This window comes from Schistocerca serialis, chromosome 7 (genome assembly GCF_023864345.2).
Source record: "Schistocerca serialis cubense isolate TAMUIC-IGC-003099 chromosome 7, iqSchSeri2.2, whole genome shotgun sequence".
NCBI lineage: Eukaryota > Metazoa > Arthropoda > Insecta > Orthoptera > Acrididae > Schistocerca > Schistocerca serialis.
Window position 1 is genome coordinate 299,204,401 of NC_064644.1, and position 27,317 is coordinate 299,231,717.

Sequence of the window (27,317 nt, forward strand, 5' to 3'; positions counted from 1 at the left end):
ACAAGGCTGGGGAAGCAAATTGGTCGTGGTTTTAGGGAAGAACTATCACGTTATTCATATTAATCGATTTTGGGAAATCGTGTAAAACCCAAATATTGATGGCCAAATGGGAGATACAAGTCCTGTGTGCTAAACAACGTGCAATTTCGCTCGCCGTGCGCTATACCGAACGAGTCTGAATTTTTCCAAAGAAACACATATGCACGCATTATTGAGTAAATAACCATCCTTGCCCTTTGAGACGAATGTGTGTCGCTCAAAACCACCGCTTATGAGCAGCAGTGGGAGGATGCTGTTTCTACGAGGGGTATTCAGAAAGAAGCAAACGTTTCGGTGTATCCCGGCGGTCGCCAGGGCTACAGCCGCCGTCTTGGCGCCATAGCGTTCGTACACTCATCCAGCGGTGGTAGTGCGTGGTTTGTGCAGTGGCGGATACAGAAAAACCTCAAGGAGGGGTAGCTAAAGATATATTGAGCTACCTTTATTTCTACCGTCATATTTTTCCTTCAGATTATAAACTAGCTTCCTATTCGGCGAATAGTCCGTATTTATAACGCTACGTAACCAAGGTTCTCTGTACAAGAAAACAGTAGAACATTCGCGACTTTTCTCGAACAAATGCCGTATCAAGATCACTATAATGGCCGCGACTTTTCCCGTAGGTATGTGTTAGCAATCTATGTGCCAGACAGAAACGTATAAAATACGATGACGCGGACGCGCGTGCTACATAGGAAATTACAGCTACCCGATAACTCGATAAGTCGAGTCGACTGACGACAGAAACGAATGAATAGCGTGCGGGCTGACTGGCGGGGGCGGCGCGGGTGGCAATGAGGGTAGCCCCGCCCGGGGGGGGGGGGGCACTGGTCTGTGCCTGTGCTACTTTGCTTTCTGTGACGTGTTAAAATCTACGCTACAGTAGAAAATCCCGCTGCTTGTGAAGTGCGTTCTGTGATTAGATTTTTGTTGGCTAAAAAGTACCAATCAACTGAAATTTATCGCGGCCTTTGTGTTGTATACGGAAAAGGATTAATGAGAGAAAGTTGAGTAAGGCAATGGTGGATTGATTTTAGAAATCACCATACCAATGTTCACGATGAGGACCGCAGTAGTGGGCCTAACCTTGTGACTGGCGAATTGGTGACGAAAGTCAACGACAAAATTTGTGGAAATCGTCGTTTCATGATTACGGGACTTTCGAAACATTTTCCTCAAATTTTACGCACTTTGGTGCATGAAATTGTGGCGGAGAAGTTAGGTTAACACAAATTTTGTGCTAGTTGGTTTCCGAAAATCCTAACAGAAGACCACAATAAACAGAGGCTGGCTGCAGCACTGACCTTCTTCGAAGACTACGAGAAAAATGGTAACAAGGTTATCGATTGTATTGTAACTGCCGGCCGGAGTGGCCGAGCGGTTCTAGGCGCTACAGACTGGAACCATGCGACCGCTCCGGCCGTAGGTTCGAATCCTGCCTCGGGCATGGATGTGTGTGTTGTCCTTAGGTTAGTTAGGTTTAAGTAGTTCTGAGTTCTAGGGGACTGATGACCTCAGCAGTTACGTCCCATAGTGCTCAGAGCCATTTGAGCCATTTTTTTTTTTTTTTGTATCGTAACTGGGGTGAGAGTTGCATGAGGCACGTCCATTGTGAAACAAAAATGCAATAATGGGGTGGGGACACGCAAATTCTCCCAAGAAACCAAGGAAGTGTTTGCAAACGCTGTCAGCAAGAAAGATCAAGGTTATTGCATTTTGTGAGTCTAAGGGAGGGATTCTCGTTGATTTCATTCAACGAGGCACAACAGTTAACTCAGAGGGCTATTCTCAAACACTGACACAGTTAAGGCGGGCGATACAACACAAGCGTTAGGGAAAACTTAGCGCGAAAGTTTTATTTTTTCACGCCAACGCATCTCCATACACGGCTGATCATACCCGATATCTCCTGCGGGTTTTGGATGGGTGGTGTTAGATCATCTACCATACAGCCCGGATTTGGTTCCGAGCGAATACTACTTCCTCCCAGCAATGAAGACATGGCTCGCTATACAGCACTTTCATACCGACGCCGAACGCACGCCGGCATAAACATGTGGTTGCAATCGTAGGCGGCAGATTTCTACAGAGATGGCACTGAAAACTTGTGCCATGGTATGATAAGTGCCTCTTTGAATGACGATTATGTAGAAAAATAGCTCAAGAGTGAACCTTTAAAGCATTTTGGTTTTTCCATATTGTTAGTTTTTTGTTTCAAAACGTATGTTACTTTCTGAACAGCGCTCGTATTACGCAGCGTATAATGTTGGCTTCACTGCCCAGTAAGGACTTTTCTGTATCAGTAATAATTAGTAGCATTCAAACAGTTCACTAACACTTTTCATAACTGAAGAACGTGTTTTGAAAGACAATGCTAGTTGTCAGTATTCAGGATCCGTAGCTAAAATACTACAAACTCTAATAATACATTTGCGGCGTTCATAAAACACACTGAAGCGCCAAAGAACTGGTATAGGCATGCATATTCAAATACAGAGAATGTAAACAGGCAACGCCTATAAAAGACAGCAAGTGTCTGGCGCAGTTGTTGGATCGGTTACTTTTGCTACAATGGCAGATTATCAAGATTTAAGTGAGTTTGAACGTGCGATGGGACACAACATCTCCGAGGTAGAGATGAAGTGGGGATTTTCCCGTACGACCATTTCACGAGTGTACCGTGAATGTCAAGACTCCGGTAAAACATCAAATCTCCAACATCGCTGCTGCCGGAAAAAGATACTGCAAGAACGGGACCAACGACGACTGAGGAGAATCGTTCAGCGTGACACAAGTGCAACCCTTCCGCAAATTGCTGCAGATTTCAGTGCTGGGCCATCAACAAGTGTCAGCGTGCGAACCATTCAACGAAGCATCATCGACGTGGGCTTTCGGAGCCGAAGGCCCACTTGCGTACCCTTGATGACTGCACAACACAAAGCTTTACGCCTCACCTGGGCCTGTCAACACCGACATTGGATATTGTTGATGACTGTAAACATATTGCTTGGTCGGATGGGTCTCGTTTCAAATTGTATCGGATGGATGGACGTGTACAGGTATGGAGACAACCTCATGAATCCACAGATATCGCTGCGACAGGAAGAAGGCTTTGTGATGATGTGGGGCGCATGGAGTTGGAATGATATGAGATCCCTGATACGTCTAGATGTGACTCTGACAGGTGACATGTACGTAAGCATCCTATCTGATCACCTGTATCCATTCAGGTATGGGCATTCCGACGGACTTGGGCAATTCAAACAGGACAATGCGACAGCCCACACGTCCAGAATTGCTACAGAGTGGTTCCAGGAACACTCTTCTGAGTTTAAACACTTCTGCTGGCCACCAAACTCCCCAAGACATAAATTATTGAGTATGCCCGGGATGCCTTGCAACGTGCTGTTCAGAAGAGATCTCCACCCCGTCGTACTCTTATGGATTTATGGACTTGCCTGCGGGATTCATTGTGTCGGTTCCCTCCAGCATTACTTCAGACATTAGTCGAATCCATGCCACGTCGTATTGCGGCACTTCTACGTGCCCGCGGGGGCCCTTCACGATATTAGGCAGGTGTACCAGATTCTTTGGCTCTTCAGTGCAAAAGAAATACAATCTTGGCCGTAGATCCTCGTCTTACTTCAAAATCGTCCATTGCTATCTTTAATCGCTCCATCACACATCACAACTGCGCATCAAAGCGTGCCACGTTCCTGTCTCATGTGCTTGCTGCCATGCTACCATGTCATCAGCCTTCCTTTCCCCTCCGCACGATCTTTTTTACCGATCCGACTCTTCACCCCAGTCGGGCTACAATGCCATTGCAAGTGGGCTAGGACATTATAGTCGTACAATTGCATCTGTGTGTATATGTATATACGGGTACTCTGTACTAGTCAACTCTGAAGAACGATATCATCTGAAAGCTTATTGATGTTTTCTGACTTCTTTAACAACACCTCAACCATATGGTGAAGTGTTACGTTTACTCCTTCTGTTACCTGGTCTAATCCGAGTCACTTCTTGGCGAAAACAGTCTTCAGATAAGGTGAGGAATTTATTAATAAATATGATGTATTTTCTATTAATGCCTTGAGCACTGTATACACCGTTCTAGTTCATGTCTTGGAGTTATTTTTTAAAATAATCAGTTTTTGGTTCACTGACTACTTATTGAATTGTATCCTGACATGTCAAAGCATTGACTATTAGGTCTGTGCTATAATTTTGTTCAGTAGACTTTATGTATAACAATTTTATCAGTGGTTCTTTTTGAGCAATTAGCTGCTCTAACTCGAAAGTTTACAATAGGAGTTAACTTGAATGGCAATGTCAGTTACGAACAGCAACAAATCCTTACTGGAATGCTTTTCAAGAAAGCACTGCTCAGAGATATGAGGATAAGATGACATGTCAGGTTAATCAGTTCTTTCATGAAGCAGAAAAGAAATCATTTTCTTACAACAAAAAACCCCAGATATGTACAGTCCTAAATTCTTCTGTCAACGAATACTCAGGTCAACAGAATATTCACGAACATAAAGAAATAAACAATGAAAAAAACCATGTCTGTCATATATGAGAACAACAACCAGTTAAATGCATCTACATCTAGATGACTACTCTGCAATTCACATTTAAGTGCTTGGCAGAGGGTTCATCGAACCACAATCATACTATCTCTCTCTACCATTCCACTCCCGAACAGCGCGCGGGAAAAACGAACACCTAAACCTTTCTGTTCGCGCTCTGATTTCTCTTATTTTATTTTGATGATCATTCCTACCTATGTAGGTTGGGCTAAACAAAATATTTTCGCATTCGGAAGAGAAAGTTGGTGACTGAAATTTCGTAAATAGCTCTCGCCGCGACGAAAAACGACTTTGCTTTAATGACTTCCATCCCAACTCTCGTATCATACCTGCCACACTCTCTCCCCTATTACGTGATAAGACAAAACGAACTGCCCTTTTTTGCACTCTTTCGATGTCCTCCGTCAATCCCACCTGTTAAGGATCCCACACCGCGCAGCATTATTCTAACAGAGGACGAACGAGTGTAGTGTAAGTTGTCTCTTTAGTGGACTTGTTGCATCTTCTAAGTGTCCTGCTAATGAAACGCAACCTTTGGTTCGCCTTGCCCACAATATTATCTATGTGGTCTTTCCAACTGAAGTTGTTCGTGATTTTAACACCCAGGTACTTAGTTGAATTGACAGCCTTGAGAATTGTACTATTTATCGAGTAATCGAATTCCAACGGATTTCTTTTGGAACTCATGTGGATCACCTCACACTTTTTGTTATTTAGCGTCAACTGCCACCTGCGACACCATATAGCAATCTTTTCTAAATCGCTTTGCAACTGATACTGGTCTTCGAATGAACTTACTAGACGGTAAATTACAGCATCATCTGCGAACAACCTAAGAGAACTGCTCAGATAGTCACCCAGGTCATTTATATAGATCAGGAACAGCAGAGGTCCCAGGACGCTTCCCTGGGGAACACCTGATATCACTTCAGTTTTACTCGATGATTTGCCGTCTATTACTACTTCCTGACAGGACTGAAAAGTGTACACTATGAGAAATGAAACGATTTTAATATTGACAGGGTCAAGTTGCTCTATATAGTCCACTTGTGAATGAGTACTGAGGAAAACGATTCGTAAGAACTAAAATTTCTGTCGTAGGAAGTAGGTAACTAAAAGAAACTGAAACCTCCTTAATGACCACATTGCAAAAGCATGTGAAACTTTTAGAGGAGAGATAGAGAATGGAAAGAAGAGGCTAGGTAGAGAAAGAGAGGAAGGTACCTTATGTATAACTCTTACAAGAAGAAGAGAAAGGTTTGCAGAATACATGCTTAGGCATCCATGAGCATCTATTTCAGGCGAACAACATTAGGTAAAAATTGAAGAGGAAGGCAAAGATTGATACGTACAGATTATCGAGGTTGCACGATACGAAAAAAATGCTGAGGTGAAGACCCAGCAACACCATCACACAAAACATAAATATAAGAGAACGCCGGCAGGTAACGTAAAAAACAAAATTTAAATCTTAGATTACGTAAACCACTGCGGATTGATCTTATCACCGCAGTTTCCGAGGATCAAAACTCTTCGTTCCCCAGATATTGCTGTGGCGCAATAAATCGGATAGAATGTTTTTATTTCCACTCCATAAACGAATGAACCTATATAAAATATGTGCAAGCTTTGGGCGATGAGGTTAGGTGATGAATGAATGGTGAATGAAGCAGGCAACAAATAATTGCCCAGCATGAAAGACATACACCGCACCCATTCAACAAACGTTCAGCCACAATATGGGTCGATACCTTTTATAAGTTGAGAGTCTTAGTACGCCTATTAGGTTTGGAGAGGAGAATGAAGTGTCTTTCCATCTCTTATTGCTGTGGTCTTGTATTGTGAAATGCATGTTTTTGTATGCCATGCAATAACGTAACATAAAGAAATTTGTTACTTTCATCTGTATCGTTTATTGTTAGAAAGAAAAAAAAAACGGTTTTGTATAAATGCATGAAAATGCACTTTCCCACACAAGAGTAACGATGTCCTGTATGTGTTCCCCATCAGGTAAAGGTGAAAGCATTTGGGATTACTACCTTCATAATTATCCAGAATCGGACCCTGATGGTGCAAACGGAGACATCGCATGCGACTCTTACCATAAATACGAGGAAGATGTTCGGCTGCTCAAAGAACTTAATGTAAGTTTATTTCACTTATGTCTGTGCCAGCATTGCTATGCACAACGGGAAAATGAACAATTTGATGACATGCATGAACATTACATCAAAATAAAAATAGTTAAGATAAATAGTTCAGTTACCATTTTTTATAACAGAAAAAACCGAATTTGTTTTGCAGGCCAACGTCTACAGATTTTCAATTTCTTGGCCTAGAATACTCCCAACGGGAGATATATCACAGATCAATGCTCCTGGAATAGATTATTACAACAAGCTCATCAATCTCCTGCTGGAAAATGGCATTGAACCTTTGGTAAGTTACTAACCGTTTGTGCCTGGGAATTTAATCAAGTCTTCAACTTCATCAACTTGAACAAAATTTTACGTGTCTCTCAAACACCGTGTAAGTACATTTTATTAAAAAAGCAATGGACCTTTTTAATTGGGCAGCTTGAATTCATTTCTATGTTGAGAGTACTCGATGGTTGCAACTTTTGTTGGTTGTGAACAAATTTTCAATAATTTGGAAAAACTGTTTCTGATTAGATGCAGACTATGTGGACTTTTATTAAATCAGTAGACGTATGAGCAGAAACGAATTATTTTCGGTGTTCTTCTTTGATTCTAGGTGACCATGTACCATTGGGATCTACCGCTAGCTTTGCAATACATCGGTGGCTGGACTAATCCCATATTGGCAGACTATTTCGTCGAATACGCGCGAATACTATTCGACAACTTCGGTGACCGAGTGAGTTCAAAATTTATTACATTCCCACATGTATTCTCCATAGTGTGTAAGTCCCACCAACAAGTAATGTCTGTAAATAGGGCAATCCTGTCACACTTAATACTGTGGTACCAGTACAATAGGGAATAATCCAGAAAAACGAACCCTGATTTTAGATTGAAGTTTCGGGAGAAAAGTCGTATTTCATGAAAAAAGAAATAAAATTACTCTTTACTTTCTACATTGCTTCAACAGTGATACTCACATACACATCGAAGTGCTTCGTTAATTTCATTACCAACTGCTGTGTATCTGATTAATCCCTTTTTCCAGTAGTAATATCAGACGAGATGTAGAAAGCTGTTAGAAATATGAACGAAATGGCGTCTGGAAGTAACGGAGTTTCAGTAGAAATGATTAAAACTCGAGGAAAGATAATGCAATAGAAACTTAAAAAACGATTTACAAAATGTCTGCGGAAGAAGGTAATTTCCAAAAACTTGAACAATGCTGCAATTGTTCTGCTTCGTAAGAAAGGAGATAGACAAGATATTAAAAACTATCGGATCCCAGTCCCTGTTGTACGAGATCTTCACTAAAATGGCCACAACCGCTTAAGCAACGCATTAGATTCTAGTGAAATAAAGCAAGTAATTGCTTTCAGAAGTAGATACATAGCACAATGTATCACTTGCAACTTGCAAATTAAATTATAAAACGCAGCAACGAGTGTGAGTGTGAACTTTGTCTAGGAGTCATAGATTAAGCTGAGTAAGTTGAAATCTGTACTATCTGCGTTCATCGTAAGAATAAACCTGATGTAGACATTACGCTATGTACTCTTCCTCCTTTCTGGAGCCTCATTGGATTTCATTTCATGTTGAGCGGAAGCCAAGCTGTCTCGAGTACAGTCAAGTGCGATAACAAGGATGCATTTGTCGTTCAAGCTGTACGTCACGCGATCATCGACCCAGAGATGTTCAAATGTGTGTGAAATCTTATGGGACTTAAATGCTAAGGTCATCGGTCCCTAAGCTTACACACTACTTAACCTAAATTATGCTAAGGACAAACACACACACCCATGCCCGAGGGAGGACTCGAACCTCCGCTGGGACCAGCCGCACAGTCCATGACTGCAGCGCCCTAGACTAGACCGCTCGGCTAATCCTGCGCGGCTGACCCAGAGATGATACGGCGCAACAGTGTCACCGGCGCATTTAATTTGGACTGCACTGGAAAACCAGCTGGTCCAACTAAACTGCAGTGATGTGGCAGTTGCAGTTAAAAACGTAAAAAAGAGATGAACAGAGAAACAATATCGCTTCGAGTGTCATTTAATTTCCAAACAGAATGAAATAATGGCAATACACTGCTTAGGTGAGAAGACTCAAAACGTAAAATACTCTTGTACTTAGTTAACATAGTACTATAGTTAAAAAAGAAGAGTAATAAAAATTCCTAACTTAAACACAGGGTAATTTCTCTGTGTGGGCTGTGTTTGACGTAGGGCTATGATTGATGGATTTGAAATTTAAATGATGTAAGTATTCGAACTGAACGAAAAAAAAGAAAGGCCATTGTGAGATGCGATCCAGCCATCCACAGAGTTCTCAATTACCAGCCACACATCTCATATCCACAAGTAACATAAATTAAGAAAAAAAAAATTTCAAAAGCTGATTTTTTCCTTGTAATCTTGTGGAAAACATTAAGTACAACTCGTCTCCCGCCATTTTTATTCTTATAATGAACGAAATATAAGAGTCTTTGAGGAACAAGACATAGTTTCAATCTACATTCACATACTGCAGAACATAAAAGTTTTCAAAAATTCAATCTTCATATTGACATATATGATGGTGGAATACCGAGAAATATCCGTTGTTGAGCAACCAGGAGTCTGTATGCATACTGGGTAAGTAAAAATCACCCAGGACGTCATTTAGCATGCGTGAGGTGTGTTACAATCCTTTATTGTTCTGATGTCGTTTACAATAAACATTCAGAATGAGCACCATTAACTTCTGTATGGAGCCTGTATTGACGTAGCAGGGCATCTCATGCTCGTTGGAAAATATGTGTCGTGGTTTGTATGTAGGTGGCCGCTGCAAGAACTGCAACCTGTCCACCGGGGTAGGAGACACTTTGGTTTTCATGTAGCCCCAGAGAAGAAAGTCTAATTGGGAGCGGTCCAGGGACCTTGCACACCAGTGTTCAGTTTCTCCCCGGCGGATCCGCCGATTGCCAAAAGCACGGGCTACTGCTACAGGTACTGATTCATCAACGTGCGCCAGGGCCCCATCATGATGGAAACCACATCCTCTCGCTGATTCATAGAGTTACAAGTAACGTCGGCAGGTTCTCTTGCAACAGCAGTCTGCACATTGGCCACCTCAGTCGAGGAGGCAACATGTATGACCCAAGCAAGTAGCCGGCCGGAGTGGCCGAGCGGTTCTAGACGCTTCAGTCTGGAACCGCGTGACCGGTACGGTCGCAGGTTCGATTCCTGCCTTGGGCATGGATGTATGTGATGTCCTTAGGTTAGTTAGGTTCAACTAGTTTTATGTTCTAGGGGACTGATGACCTCAGGTGTTAAGTCCCATAGTGCTTAGAGCCATTTTGAACCAAGCAAGTAGGCACCCGCGATACCGGCCCACATGTTTACCCCAAATTGTCTCTGATGGCCTCACATAACTGTTGTACATGGGTTTTCTTCTCCACAATACATGCGAGTTACGACAATTTTGCTTATCTTCGTGAGTAAACTGAGTTTCATTTGCAAATAGAAGAACTTCAGGAAACTAAGGGTTTTCGTTAGCTGTTGTACAAACCAATTTACGAACTCAAGATGAAGTGGATAATCATCTGATCCTAGAGTCCATACTCTGGTGGAAGGAAAGGATGAGGCAGCTGTTCATGCATCACATTCCATACTAAACTATGGTGAACTTCACTAGGACGCATTCTCAAAGTGTAACAAAATGTCGTTATCAAAGGTACATGTACGCAACGCCCATGGTCTCCCTGCACTGGGATTGTGTACCATCAGTGTGTCCGCTTTTTCCAGTCGAAAGTGGACTGGAGTCAATGTTCGACATCTTTGTGCAGGGAAAACTTGGCAGTATATTCAGTGAACACTTCGATCATCGGCTTCAGCTTGCCGTAAACAAAATGCGTGTCTCACTGTTCTCTCCATGAGAAGCGCTTCATGTTATGTACGTCTATGCGACCATAACCACATACTATTTACTGGCTCAGTGGGAACCTCATCACGACATAGTATTAAGTACTTCAAATAAACTTACGTGTAACGGTGTTTGGAAAACGCATTTTTTGTTTATCTTCTTTATGGCTGGCGTACTGATGCATGTTTAGTGCTTACGTAATATACATTTCCGACACCTGGTTGCTGAACGAAATATATTTGTTGTTGGTTTTGTTGTAAAATCTTACAGTTTCGGCTCTGACATTTTGAACACCCTGTAATATACAGCGTGTCTCATCTAACTCTGCCACCTCAAACATCTCTGGAACAATAAAAGGTATTCAAAAACGGTTTTCACCAGCATGAATGTACGGCAGGGGCTAAGGAAACCAAATACTATGCAAAATTTTAAAACGCAAACGAATACTATTTTCAACGCAAACTTGTGTATTTTTAAATGGACACCCTCTATTACTTCGTATGCAATCAATAGCATGAAAATTCACAAAAATAATGGCGTTGGTTGCATCGCATTTCATCAATTACATCCCGAGAAATTGCGAAGCGAAGTTGACGCTTGAAATAAATGAAACGAACAGCTGGTGCACGTCCTAAGACTCAAGCGTCCACCTCACGCTGCCTCTGCCAGGGGCACACACAATGGAAAGGTATGCACAATCCACAAAAATAAACGAGTAACACGTCCAATGCAAAGTTACGTTTTTCAAATTGTAAATGTATGTTTATTCTAGAGAAATGACAACTAGAACTATTTTTAGAGATGTTGTTGTTGTTGTTGTTGTTGTTGTTGTGGTCTTCAGTCCTGAGACTGGCTGAGACTAGTTTGATGCAGCTCTCCATGCTACCCTATCCTGTACAAGCTTCTTCATCTCCCAGTACCTACTGCAACCTACATCCTTCTGAATTTCCTTAGAGTATTCATCTCTTGGTCTTCCTCTACGATTTTTACCCTCCACGCTGCCCTCTAGTACTAAACTGGTGATCCCTTGATGCCTCAGAACATGTCCTACCAACCGATCCCTTCTTCTAGTCAAGTTGTGCCACAAACTCCTCTTCTCCTCAATTCTATTCAGTATCTCCTCATTAGATATGTGATCTACCCATATAATCTTAAGCATTCTTCTGTAGCACCACATTCCAAAAGCTTCTATTCTCTTCTTGTCCAAACTATTTATCGTCCATGTTTCACTTCCATACATGGCTACACTCCATACAAATACTTTCAGAAACGACTTCCTCACGCTTAAATCTAGACTCGATGTTAACAAATTTCTCTTCTTCAGAAACACTTTCTTGCCATTGCCAGTCTACATTTTATATCCCCTCTACATCGACCATCATCAGTTATTTTGCTCCCCAAATAGCAAAACTTCTTTACTACTTTAAGTGTCTCATTTCCTAATCTAATTCCCTCAGCATCACCCAACTTAATTCGACTACATTCCATTATCCTCGTTTTGCTTTTGTTGATGTTCATCTTATATCATCCTTTCAAGACATTGTCCATTCCATTCAACTGCTCTTCCAAGTCCTTTGCTGTCTCTACAGGATTACAATGTCATCGGCAAACCTCAAAGTTTTTATTTCTTCTTCATGGATTTCAATACCTACTCCGAATTTTTCTTTTGTTTCCTTTACTGCTTGCTCAATATACAGATTGAATAACATTGGGGAGAGGCTGCAACCCTGTCTTACTCACTTCCCAACCACTGATTCCCTTTCATGCCCCTCGACTCTTATAACTGCCATCTGGTTTCTGTACAAATTGTAAATAGCCTTTCGCTCCCTGTATTTTACCCCTGCCACCTTTAGAATTTGAAAGAGAGTATTCCAGTCAACATTGTCAAAAGCTTTCTCTAAGTCTACAAATGCTAGAAACGTAGGTTTGCCTTTCCTTAATCTTTCTTCTAAGATAAGTCGTAGGGTCAGTATTGCCTGACGTGTTCCAATATTTCTACGGAATCCAAACTGACCTTCCCCGAGGTCGGCTTCAACAATTTTTTCCATTCGTCTGTAAAGAATTCGCATTAGTATTTTCCCGCCGTGTCATATTAAACTGATAGTTCGGTAATTTTCACACCTGTCAACACCTGCTTTCTTTGGGATTGGAATTACTATATTATTCTTGAAGTCTGAGGGTATTTCGCCTGTCTCATACATCTTGCCCGCCAGATGGTAGAGTTTTGTCAGGACTGGCTCTCCCAAGGCTGTCAGTAGTTCTAATGGAATGTTGTCTACTCCCGGGGCCTTGTTTCGACTTAGGTCTTTCAGTGCTCTGTCAAACTCTTCACGCAGTATCGTATCTCCCATTTCATCTTCATCTACATCCTCTTCCATCTCCATAACATTGTCCTCAAGTATATCGCCCTCTATATACTCCTTCCACCTTTCTGCTTTCCCTTCTTTGCTTAGAACCTGGGTTTCCAGCTGAGCTCTTGATATTCATACAAGTGGTTCTCTTTTCTCCAAAGGTCTCTTTAATTTTCCTGTAGGCACTATCTCTCTTACCCCTAGTGAGATAAGCCTCTACAAAACGGCTCTGAGCACTTTGGGCCTTAACATCTGAGGTCATCAGTCCCCTAGAACTTAGAACTACTTAAACCTAAGTAACCTAAGGACATCACACACATCCATGCCCGAGGCAGGATTCGAACCTGCGACCGTAGCGGTCGCGCGGTTCCGGTCTGAAGTGCCTAGAACCGCTTCGCCACCGCGGCCAGCATAAGCCTCTACATCCTCACATTTGTCCTCTAGCCATCCCTGCTTAGCCATTTTTCACTCCCTGTCGATCTCATTTTTGAGACGTTTGTATTCCTTTTTGCCTGCTTCATTTACTGCATTTTTATATTTTCTCCTTTCATCAATTAAATTCAATATTTCTTCTGTTACCCAAGGATTTCTATTAGCCCTCTTATTTTTGCCTACTTGATCCTCTGCTGCCATCACTACTTCATCCCTCAGAGCTACCCATTCTTCTTCTACTGTATTTCTTTCCCCCATTCCTGTCAAATTTCCCCTTATGCTCTCCCTGAAACTCCGTACAACCTCTGGTTTATTCAGTTTATCCAGATCCCATCTCCTTAAATTCCCACCTTTTTGCAGTTTCTTCAGTTTTAATCTACAGTTCATAACCAATAGATTGTGGTCAGAGTCCACATCTGCCCCTGGAAATGTCTTACAATTTAAAATCTGGTTCCTAAATCTCTTTCGCACCGTTATATAATCTAGCTGATACCTTCTTGTATCTCCAGTATTTTTCCACTTATACAGCCTTCTTTCATGATTCTTGAACCAAGTGTTAGCTATGATTAAGTTATGCCATGTGCAGAATTCTACCAGGCGGCTTCCTCTTTCATTTCTTACGCCCAATCTATATTCACCTACTACGTTTCCTTCTCTTCCTTTTCCTACTATCGATTTCCAGTCACCCACGACTATTAAATTTTCGTCTCCCTTCACTATCTGAATAATTTCTTTTATCTCATCATACATTTCATCAATTTCTTCATCATCTGCAGAGCTAGTTGGCATATAAACGTGTACTACTGTGGTAGGCGTGGGCTTCGTGTCTATCTTGGCCACAATAATGCGTTCACTGTGCTGTTTGTAGTATATTACCCGCATTCCTATTTTTTTATTCATTATTAAACCTGCTCCTGCATTACACCTATTTGATTTTGTATTTATAACCCTGTATTCACCTGACCAAAAGTCTTGTTCCTTCTGCCACCGAACTTCACTAATTCCCACTATATCTAACTAAAATTTAAAAAGGGGAATGGTTAGTTTAATTTTCTAACCTACCTGCCCGATTAAAGGATCTGACATTCCACGCTCCGATCCGTAGAACGCCCGTTTTCTTTCTCCTGATAACGACGTCCTCTTGAGTAGTCTCTGCCCGGGTATCTGATTGGGGGACTATTTTACCTCCGGAATATTTTACCCAAGAGGCCGCCATCATCATTTAACCATACAGTAAAGCTGCATGCTCTCGGGAAAAATTACGGCTGTAGTTTCCCTTGCTTTCAGCCGTTCGCAGTACCAGCACAGCAAGGCCGTTTTGGTTAGTGTTACAAGGCCAGATCAGTCAATCATCCAGAATGTTGCCCCTGCAACTACTGAAAAGGCTGCTGCACCTCTTCAGGAACCATACGTTTGTCTGGCCTCTCAACAGGTACCACTCCGTTGTGGTTGCATCTACGGTAAGGCTATCTATATCGTTGAGGCACGCAAGCCTCCCCACCAACGGCGAGGTCTATGGTTCATGGGGGGGCGGGGGGAGGGACAATTAAAGATAACACACTTGAATTCACTTTTCCAAACACATTTACTAGTGCCCTGTCGCCCATAGAAACTGTATATTTATGCATTAAATCCAGCACAGATAATACACCCATATCTTAACCAGTGAAACTGTGTCACGTCAACATATGTTCGAAGTGCCCTCCGTTTCCATCAATACATGTTTGCAGACGGGTAACGAGAGTGTGCTGCGCAGATTGTAGGTTTTCTACAGATACTGCCGCACACGCCACAGTAACACGATGCTGCAAATCCTCTACTGTCGTTGGGGGTTCTTGATACACTCTGCCTCTCACTGCGCCCCAGAGAAAGAAGTCTAATGGCGTCAGGTTGGGGGACCGTGCTGGCCATCGCACAGTACCTCCCCACTCCATCAACGTGTTTGGAAATGTCGCATCTAGAACGGCTCTGGCAACGTTTGCATTGATAGACGAGTTTCCAATCCTAGATCCCCATGAGGAGCGCTGGTGTGTGTTGAAGAAATGATGCATATCGCTGTCCATTCACCGCTCCACGGTAAAAATACTGTCGTTGATGAGCAACTTGGCGAATCCAGTGGGGTTTTGCATGGACCAGTAGTACATGTTCCGCAGATTCACATTACCATGATTTGTAATTGAAGCCTCGTCCGTAAACGACGTATTACTTAGGAATACTGGATTACCTTGCAACTGCTCAAGTGCAAAACTGCAGAATCCAATGCGGGATTCAAAGTCATTCTCGTACAGTTCTTGGTGCAGTGAGATATGGAACGGATGAAACTGATGCCGATGCAAGATTCTGCACACACTACTGTGGCTTATTCCTACACCTCGTGCAGTTTCTCGTACACCCACCTGAGGATTGTGTCCTACAGCAGGCAAAACAGCAATTTTGTTTCCATTGCTAATTACTGGCGTTGTACGTCGACGTTTTGTGGGAGCCCAGCTTCCTGTTTCTGTAAGTGTCTTGCAGATGTTGCCAACGATTCGACGTGACGGAAACAGCCGATCTGGGTAGCGTTCAGCATACAGTGTCACAGCTGCGGTTGCATTTCTGTGACATTTGCCATAAATTAAAATAATACCTAGTTTTTCTTCATTACTGAAGGCCAGCATATCGACTAGATGACGGCAAATGTAACAAGCTGCAAGAAAACGGGTTTTAATGTGGCAACGTATGTGAATTACGTTACAGTTTGAGAGCAGTTCAGCAGACCAGATTAGGAGACACTTGTACACTGAAGGTAGAGCCTGCCGTGGGGATATTGGTATTTTTACGGCAGGATACAGGCTCCAGTGCAGGCTACCCCTGCTCTGAGCACAGTACTACATGCGATGCATTACGCCAGAAACTGTGACGTCGTTGCTATCCTTTGCAAGCCACATATTTCAGAACTTATGAGGTTTAGAAACGTGAAACAAAGTGTGTTACCACTAATTGTGCCTCTAGTCGTCATTTCGCAACAATAAACATTATGTGCAAGACATCCATCATTCTGATACCGCGTTATTTGACACATTATAAGAGGTGGACCAGTTCAAGTAAGGTGCAGCTTAAGAAGGAGCTAAACTATTCCCCTTTCTGAGTGCCATCAATGAAATATGGGCCAATGATGTGTTGTCATGCAATACCACACAATACACTAACACTCCTCTGACGTAGTACGTCAATCACATCACGATTACCGGCAGCGTGAGGTGCACGCTTGAGTGTCAGGGCGTGCACTTGCTGTGCGCTTCATTATTTTAAGCATGAACTTCGCTTCGCAATTTCTCGGGATGTAACTGACGTATTGCGATGCAACCAACGCCATTATTTTTGTGATTTTTCATGCTATTGATTGGATACGAAATAATAGGGGGTGTCAATTAAAAAATACACAAGTTTGGGTTGAAAATAGTGTTTGTTTACGTTTTAAAATTACGCATATTATTTGGCTTCCTAAGCCTCTGCCGTACGTTCATGCTGGTGAAAACCGTTTTTGAATATCTATTGTTGTTCCAGGGATAGTTGAGGTGGCAGAGTTATATATATATATACACTCCTGGAAATTGAAATAAGAACACCGTGAATTCATTGTCCCAGGAAGGGGAAACTTTATTGACACATTCCTGGGGTCAGATACATCACATGATCACACTGACAGAACCACAGGCACATAGACACAGGCAACAGAGCATGCACAATGTCGGCACTAGTACAGTGTATATCCACCTTTCGCAGCAATGCAGGCTGCTATTCTCCCATGGAGACGATCGTAGAGATACTGGATGTAGTCCTGTGGAACGGCTTGCCATGCCATTTCCACCTGGCGCCTCAGTTGGACCAGCGTTCGTGCTGGACGTGCAGACCGCGTGAGACGACGCTTCATCCAGTCCCAAACATGCTCAATGGGGGACAGATCCGGAGATCTTGCTGGCCAGGGTAGTTGACTTACACCTTCTAGAGCACGTTGGGTGGCACGGGATACATGCGGACGTGCATTGTCCTGTTGGAACAGCAAGTTCCCTTGCCGGTCTAGGAATGGTAGAACAATGGGTTCGATGACGGTTTGGATGTACCGTGCACTATTCAGTGTCCCCTCGACGATCACCAGTGGTGTACGGCCAGTGTAGGAGATCGCTCCCCACACCATGATGCCGGGTGTTCGCCCTGTGTGCCTCGGTCGTATGCAGTCCTGATTGTGGCGCTCACCTGCACGGCGCCAAACACGCATACGACCATCATTGGCACCAAGGCAGAAGCGACTCTCATCGCTGAAGACGACACGTCTCCATTCGTCCCTCCATTCACGCCTGTCGCGACACCACTGGAGGCGGGCTGCACGATGTTGGGGCGTGAGCGGAAGACGGCCTAACGGTGTGCGGGACCGTAGCCCAGCTTCATGGAGACGGTTGCGAATGGTCCTCGCCGATACCCCAGGAGCAACAGTGTCCCTAATTTGCTGGGAAGTGGCGGTGCGGTCCCCTACGGCACTGCGTAGGATCCTACGGTCTTGGCGTGCATCCGTGCGTCGCTGCGGTCCGGTCCCAGGTCGACGGGCACGTGCACCTTCCGCCGACCACTGGCGACAACATCGATGTACTGTGGAGACCTCACGCCCCACGTGTTGAGCAATTCGGCGGTACGTCCACCCGGCCTCCCGCATGCCCACTATACGCCCTCGCTCAAAGTCCGTCAACTGCACATACGGTTCACGTCCACGCTGTCGCGGCATGCTACCAGTGTTAAAGACTGCGATGGAGCTCCGTATGCCACGGCAAACTGGCTGACACTGACGGCGGCGGTGCACAAATGCTGCGCAGCTAGCGCCATTCGACGGCCAACACCGCGGTTCCTGGTGTGTCCGCTGTGCCGTGCGTGTGATCATTGCTTGTACAGCCCTCTCGCAGTGTCCGGAGCAAGTATGGTGGGTCTGACACACCGGTGTCAATGTGTTCTTTTTTCCATTTCCAGGAGTGTATATATATATATATATATATATATATATATATATATATATATATATATATATATATATATATATAGTGTCCCATTTATCTTGACCACCCTAAATATTTGTCCAGTTGCAAATTACAAAATGTTTGAAGCAAATGTTCTTCAGCCGTCAGGGGTACATCAATCAGTATGATTGCCTTCGTTGTAGATTTGTTTTTTTTACAAAGATATGAACAGCGGTATGACTTTTTTAAATGGCATCCTGTATTTTTTATTCGGTATTTCATTTCCTCCCCTAAAGTCCTATTCAAAAATGTATCACAGTATACCATTCACTGAAACACAACGTTATTAATTACATAACACAACACTGACGTTGACGCTCCCAGCGCTTAGTGCAGGTACTCGGGGTAATGGAACACATCTACTTGCTGACGCTAACAGAGGACAAATGTAAACATAAGTAGAATGCACACCCGTCATTCCGTCAACCTTCGTCAGTTTAAGAGTTGTGTGAGTAGAATGTACACCATCGAAGAGAAGGTAGAAATGCTACTCATCTATGGGGAATGTGAGTTAGCAGAGCAGTAATTGCAATACTGTTTACTTATGTACGGGTACGTTTAGTACAGTAGTTTAGTCCTTTTAAATACTGTTGTGTAGAGTAGGCATACAGTAAAAGTTGTACTTCCTACAAACTGCATCGGCATAACGTTTCTTTTATTGTTGTTGTTGTTGTTGTTGTTGAAGGTAGGCGAAATGCTACGCTGGCAGTGGAACTGTACAGAGAGCGATATCCTGACAAGAACCCAACTTCCCGACGGATGTATTCTCGCCTTGTTGCGAAGCTTCAGGAAACGGGAAGTTTCAACCCACTACAACGCAATCCTAGCGCTCGCGCAGTCGAAGCTACTGAAATTACTATTTTCACTTCCATTGCTATGAATCCACATGTGAGCACACGATGGCTTGAACACGAGATTGGCATTCCTAAAACAAGTGTACATCGTATTCTTATACGTCACCGGCTCCATCCTTGCCCTGTACACCTACATCAAGAATTGCATGGGAATGATTTCTAGAATCGTGTTCAGTTCTGTCAGTGGGCACAGCAGCAAATCCTCGCCAACCCGAACTTCTTCTCCAATGTTCTATTTACCAATGAATATTCTTTCTGAAACAAAGGACAGTAAATATAAGAAACATGCATTATTGGTCCAGCGACAACCCACAATAGCTTAGGTGGAACATCAGCATCGATGTAGAGTTAACGTGTGGTGTGGGATGCTTGGTACTACAATTATTGGACCTTATTTCATCAATGGTAGTCTAAACGGCACAGCGTATGCCAACTTTCTCAGACGAATTCTTCCTCCTCTTCTGGATGAAGTGCCGCTAAGAACCAGAATGCTTATGTGGTATCAACACGATGGATGCCCAGCACATAATGCCTTGCGTGCACGTCGTGTTCTGAACCGAAGGTATCGTGCCAGACGGGTTGGTCGAGGAGGAACAGTTACTTGGCCTGCTAGGTCTCCTGATTTAAATCCTCTGGACTTTTTTCTTTGGGGATGCATTAAAGACGTTGTCTATCGCGATATTCCAACAACTCCAGAGGACATGCAGGAGCGTGTCATGCTTGCTTGTAATTCTCTTCGGCAGGCACAACTGGAAGCAGTAAATAATTCTTTCATTCAACGAATGCACCGGTGTATCAGCGTCCAGGGTCACCACTTTGAGTACCTTTGAATGGCCGGCCAGAGTGGCCGAGCGGTTCTAGGCGCTACAGTCTGGAACCGAGCGACCGCTACGTCGCAGGTTCGAATCCTGCCTCGGGCATGGATGTGTGTGATGTCCTTAGGTTAGTTAGGTTTAATTAGTTCTAGGCGACTGATGACCTCAGAAGTTAAGTCGCATAGTGCTCAGAGCCATTTTGAACCTTTGAATGTTCTGCTACTGGGCAATGGTACAGGAGAGTCAAAGTTAGTTTTGTGTTATGTTTTTATTTGGTTTTCATTTACTTTTTGACAACTCCAGCAAGTGGACGAGTCTGTGATCCCGGGCTCAAAGTCAGTGTTGAGCTACAGTGAGTGGTACACTGTGACACATTTTTGAATAGGTCTTTAGGAGAGGAAATGAATTATCGAATAAAAATACATGGTGTCATTTAAAAAAAGTCATGCCGCTGTTCTTATCTTTGTAAAAAACAAAGCTACAACGTAGGCAATCATGCTGACTGAAGTCCCCCTGACGGCTAAAGAACATCTGCTTGAAACATTTTGTAATTTGCATCTGGACAAATAGTTGTTTAGGGTGGTCAAGATCTCAAGATAAGTGGGATTATATATATATATATATATATATATATATATATATATATATATATATATATATATATACTTCGATTAGATTTCAGAAGATTAGTGGGAATTTCAGAATTGGAAGTAGAGTAATGAGGCCAAGAGGAATGTATTAGATCTTTAAACTGGGGAAACGAAGGGTGAGTACTTATTAATGCCAGTCTCAACTAACATCACTTTGTCGATGATACAATTTTGTTTGCCTCTAATACAGATAAACTACAGCAACACTAATGCAGAACAGGAGTAGTACAGATTTAAAATTAAGCCTTGAAATCAGCAACAATACAACTAAATTAACATGTAATAAATACATCGGAAGGAGAAGTCAGAAACTGTAGATGATGAGTCCTTTATTTCAACTCTGTAGTTAAAGACAACGATTGAATGGAAAGCAAATGAAATAAACAGGAGCACAAATGACATAACTAAATAGAATTTTCAAAACCAGGCTTATGATGTATTTCAAAAGGAAAGTTTACAGTCAGGGTATACGCTACCAGACACAAATAGTGAAGCAACCAGTAGACATGGATACATGTCAGTGTTACGTTCATACGTGTATCCACCATCGGACCCCCTGCAGCTTCGGAGTTTAAAATAGGCCCGAGGTATTCCTGCCTATTGTATGGTGCGACTAAAAGGAGTCTCCTGCTTTTCTGCCTAATACTGTATGTTTCCCTGTTAAGGACTGACCTTCCACTTTCAAAATTCTGCAGAAGTGCGGGCCATTTCGGAAAGGTCGCCTTACGTCGTTCAAAATGGTTCAAATGGCTCTGAGCACTATGGGACTTAACTTCTGAGGTCATCAGTCCCCTAGAACTTAGAACTACTTAAACCTAACTAAACTAAGGACATCACTGACATCCATGTCCGAGGCAGGATTCGAACCTGCGACCGTAGCGGTCGCGCGGTTCCAGCTTACGTGGTGCACCATATATCCATTGTGCGATTCGACCTTCTGCACCTCTTATTATCATGGCTCTGGAACTCCACCCACAATCCAGCTCTGGGGGAGGACACCTTATGGGATACATCATCTACTTCTATTCCCCACTGTCCTCTTTTGCCCCCATGGCAATACTGGATTTCCTCACATCCAATATCCAGCACAGTAGCCCGTCCGGCGTCGTGGGTTTGTCATGTACCCTCTTGGTCATAGCCCCCTGACGACACAGAAATCGCACTGCTGATGCCTGAGCTACAAACTCCCCATGTATGCCGCCCTTCTTCTTGGGGCATCAGGACTTCTGGCAATGGCCACCACGCCAAGTGACCCATGCTGTGGCTGGGTGGCACTCGTGGGGAGAGCCCCTGAGTGGGCGGCATCAGTGTGGATGACCCTCACTGAAGCAGAAAAAGTCATCTTTTACTGGGGACCGAATGGCCCCAGCTGTCTCTAAGAAAGGGAAGGCAGAATACGATGCTGAGATGTATGACCCCTAAGTCATTCCCCTTGCTAACTATACCATGAAAGGAACTTAGGGCTACAGAAAGAAGAGAGCCATTCTCGCCTCGTTACTTAGTGAGCAGCAAAACTGATGGGACTCCTTTCTGGCTACCAAGCCTCTCCTTTTTGTAGAACACCTGGAGGATAAGTTTGGGGAAGTGGCAGTGCTATCCAAAATGAGAAATGGGTCAGTCTTGATTCAGACAGCATCTCCAGCCTGTGACAAGCTAGGTGATATTCCCATTTCCGTCATCCCCCAATTTAGGATAGTGGGGTGTTCACTTCATCCGGCACATTATAAGAGACCAAAATGGTTGGCTCTGAGCACTATGGGACTCAACATCTTAGGTCATAAGTCCCCTAGAACTTAGAACTACTTAAACCTAACTAACCTAAGGACATCACACACACCCATGCCCGAGGCAGGATTCGAACCTGCGACCGTAGCAGTCCCGCAGTTCCGGACTGCAGCGCCAGAACCGCTAGACCACCGCGGCCGGCAAGAGACCAAAAGATAATAAGGTTGCTACTGGTGCCTTCAACTTGACCTCTGAGGGTGATACGTTACCTGACAAGGTCAAGGTGATGGTATACCGATGTGATGTAAAACCGTACGTCCCTCCCCCTATGCAGTGCTTTAAGTGCTGGAAAGTTGGGCACATGTCTTCCCGATGCAATTCCAGCGCCATGTATAGAGACTGCAGACGTCTGCTGCATCTGAATACTCCATGTGCACCTCCACCCACCTGTGTCAACTGTGGAGAGCACCATTGCCCCTGCTCGATGGACTGCACAGTACTCCAAAAGGAGTGAAAAATTATGGTGTTCAAGACCAACCCTTGACTGGCTCACTTATCAAGAGGCTAAATGGAAATATGAATGGCTGCACCCCATTCACCTCACATCTTCATATGCTGCAGCTACATTGATGTCACCATCACTGGCGACAATAGTCCCCACGACCCTGCCTCATACAGTGGTCCCTCAGGGATGCCTAAATGCACCTGCCCCTTTGGTGGCATTGCTCTCAGAGCACCTACTTTGGGAGCAATACCCCTCCAAATGCTGGGGACATCAGTCCTCTCCCCCCAGCTGGAGAAGCAACAACCTCCTCTGGCTCCTCTCGCATGGAAGGGGCTCCTTAGGACTCTACCTTCCAATGTCTGCCCCTGTGCAACAGTGGACACTAGCCAGTGGTTGAAGGAGTCACAAGCTGCTTGTCAAAGGGCTTCACAGTCTTCCTCAGTGCCTGAAGCTTCTTCTGAGAAGTCCTCCCAGGAAGCCGCTGAAGAGAAGCTAGAGGCAAGCAGATGAAGGACAAGTCTGCTAAGAAACAAGAAACTCCAATGGCCTCAACACCACCAGTGTTTTTCCCCCATCTTTTCTGTGTCTGAGAACGAGGTGGAGATTTTGGCGTCCCCTGAGCACGTAGGTCTCGCTAACGCCTCAGCTGCAATGGAAAAGGATATAAATGCTCAGTCAGTGGCAGCAGGTGATCCTGAGGCGCAAACTGCATCCTTGGTCATTTCCTACTTTCCCAGACTTCAAAAAGAGTCATGCTCCAGTGGCAACTTTTAGGAGTTACACCTACTTTTTGCGTTGCTCTTCAGGAAACTTGGTTTCAGGCAATGTGGACACCTGGCCTTCGTGGCTATCAGGGGTATTATAAAAATCCTTCTGACTGTAACAGGATGTCAGGTGGAGTCTGTATCTATGTCGTTACCGCTGTATATAGCGCACCTGTGCCCCTTCAAACATCTTTAGAAGCTGTAGCTGTCAGGGTGAGGACAACGCAGGAAACTGCCATCTCTGACATCTACCTTGCTACATTGATGTCACCATCACTGGTGACAATAGTCCCCACGCCCCTGCGTCATACAGTGGCCCCTCAGGGATACCCAAATGCATCTGCCCCTTTGGTGGCATTGCTCTCAGAGCACCTAATTTGGGAGCAATACCCCATGCTGTACCACGTATTGGATGCATTTATTTCCCAACTGCCCCCACCTTTTCTACTTCTGGGTGATTTTAACGTTCATAACCAGGACTTCTGGTCAGGTGAATACAGGACTATAAATACAAAATCAAATAGAGGTAATGCAGGAGAAGGTTTAATAATGAATACAAAAATAGGAATGCGGATAAGCTTCAATGAACAGCGTAGTGAACGCATTATTGTAGCCAAGATAGACATAAACATGAAGCCCACACTCAGCACACTAGTACAAGTTTATAAGCCAGCAGCACCGCAGATGATGAAGAGAATGAAGAAATGTATGATGAGATAAAAGAAATTATTCAGATAGTTAAGGGAGCTGCAATTTGTTTCGATGATGTAATCACTGAAATAACATCACACACCCTCTCAACGTGTACAACGTCAGGCGGGTAAGAGGGCTTACACTGCCAAGTTCTTCGTATTTTGATTCGATAATGTAATCACTGAAATAACATCATATACCCTTTCAGGCTGTGAAATTCCATTACGTTTCCTCCTCTTCTTGTGGTTGCTTCAGCTTTTTTTTTTTTTTTTTTTTTTTTTTTTTTTTTTTTTTTTTTTTTTTTTTTTTTTTTTTTTTTTTGTCTGGCAGTGTGTTACGAGTTCTGACTTACAGAGTGAGAAGTGCACTTTCAGTGTGAAAACCACCTTTAAAACTGAAGATTGCTCACCGAGAAATAGTGAGCTGCATGTTGAGAATTACTGTGTTAGATGGTAAAACAAACAAGTGTACCGAACAACAGTGGTGGGCACGACATGTAAGCAGCCGAATCGATTTTAGGCGGGCTAAGGAAGTTATTTGTTGGGGTACAAGAGACTGGCGACCTATTGCGAAGTGGGAGAATGGCATGCGGAAACACGAAGGAGCGTCATATCTGTGGGACACTTTAGGACCCGGCAGGAGAACCAGATGATTTTCTGATGAGGACTACAGTCTGGCAGAGGGCTGAAATATGTGGAACAAGAAGATGCTGCTTTCTGAATGATGAGTAATAAATTGACTTATGACTGGCAGATTCATTTAATTTCTGATATTGAATTCTGTTTCATCACTGAACACCATCACACATTGCCTGCAGTTAAACTGCCAGCAACAGGCTGGCTCTGAGCACTATGGGACTTAACATCTTTGGCCATCAGTCCCCTAGAACTTAGAACTACTTAAACCTAACTAACATAAGGACATCACACACATCCATGCCCGAGGCAGGATTCGAACCTGCGACCGTAGCACCAGCAACAGGAATTTTCATAATTGAGCCTGATCCTGTTATTTAACTTGTGTATGTGCATCATGGATTCAGTTGTTATGTGTCATAAGGGTAGTAAAGAAACAGTCTCTAACCACACTGCTGAGAGAATGTATGATGTTTACAGATGAATCCCTTGTGGCAGATGATTGTCACTGCATATAGACACATGTCTTTGCCTTGCTACAATCTATCCTTGCTGCACGTGCACACACATCTACACACACACACACACACACACACACACACACACACACACACACACACACACACACCGAGGTTATCATTTTGCCACGGTAGAACTATGAATTTCAGCTGCCTCTTCCTCCCCCCTCCTCCCCTCTCTCTACAAAATTATTTCTATACTTTTTCTTTGTGCATAGATTTAACAAATTTGATAATGCTATAAGTATGTTTAATGAATATGAAGCGTTATTGAAAAAATTACTTTTATAAACCATACTGATAAAAAAATATTCAAGAAATGAAATGTATGAGGAGAGTTCAATAAGTAATGCACATTTTTTTCGGCCAGTTTCGGTTGAAAAAATTTGTAATTTGTTGTGGGACACCGTAGAGTATTCCCGCTTCAGTCTTTATAGTTACAAGGAATTCAATAGGTGGCAGCACTATACGTAGCCTTCAAAATGGTATCTGTAATGGAACTGCATTAGAGGAGAGAGGTGTCATCGAGTTGCTTTTGACGGCAAACCAGAGCATCACAGATATCCATAGGCGCTTGAAGAATGTTTACAGAGGCCTGACAATGAACGAAATCACGGTGAGTCACTGGGTCAGGCGTCTGTCATCGCATCAAGATTGTGCTAACATGTCCGATATCGCGCTTGCCGCACACAGCTTTGACTCATGCAGTGTTGGAACGTGCGGACACTCTCATCCGAGGTGATCGAAGGATCACAAGCAAACACCTCGCGGCACAGTTGGGCGTCTCTGTTGCTTGCGCTGGCACATTCGTCCACCAGCTGGGGCACTGAAAGGTATGTTGCCTCTGGGTTCCTCACCGACTAGCAGAATACCATGAAGAACAACAGAGGATTATCTTTGAGGAACTACATGCGCGTTACGAGGCTGATCATGAGAATCTTTTATCGAACAACGTCACAGACGGTGAAACAGGGATTCATCACTTCTAGCCGGAAAGAAAACGGCAATCCATGGTGTGGCACCACACCATCTCGCCTCTGAAGAGAAAGTTCTAAGCCGTACCCTCGTCAAGGCGACGGTCTTTTGGGACTCAGAGGGGTTATTCTGTTTGATGTCCTTCCTCATGGTGCAACGATCAACTCTGAAGTGTATTGTGCTACCCTCAGGAAACTGAAGAAACGACTTGAGCGTGATCATCGCCACAAAAATGCAAACGAATTTCTCCGTCTCCATGACAACGCAAAGTCACACACTAGTCTGCGCACCCTAGAGGAGCTCAGAAAACATCATTGAACTGTTCTTCCTCATCCATCCTACAGCTCGGATCATGAACCCTCCAAATTTCATCTTTTTGTCCTAATAAAGGATGCGCTTCACTGGAAGCTGTACGTAGATGATGGGAAGGTTATTGATGCAGCTCTACGTTGGCTCTGACGTCGACCAGTAGAATGGCGCCATGCGGGCACACAGTCCTTCCCAGTAAGGTGGCGGTAGGCCATTGCATGGAACAGAGACTGCGTTGAGAAACAAGATTTTCTAGCCAAAAGATTGGGGAATAATATGTGTATTAGGACTCTGAGTAAAGCCAACCTGATTTCACGAAAAGTGTTGCATTACTTACTGAATGCTCCTCGAATCACCGTAGTAATTAC

At 43.7% G+C, this 27,317-nt stretch overlaps 1 protein-coding gene across 1 annotated transcript in view; it reads left to right on the forward strand.

Moving 5' to 3' along the window:
• Positions 1–6,619: 6,619 nt before the first annotated feature.
• The window catches only part of LOC126413029 (myrosinase 1-like), a 113,756-nt gene continuing 93,058 nt past the window's right edge, over positions 6,620–27,317 (forward strand). The window contains exons 1-3 of the mRNA XM_050082923.1: positions 6,620–6,778; positions 6,939–7,073; positions 7,389–7,511. Coding sequence (XP_049938880.1) covers positions 6,620–6,778; positions 6,939–7,073; positions 7,389–7,511 — 417 coding nt within the window. The remainder of the gene's footprint in view (positions 6,779–6,938; positions 7,074–7,388; positions 7,512–27,317) is intronic.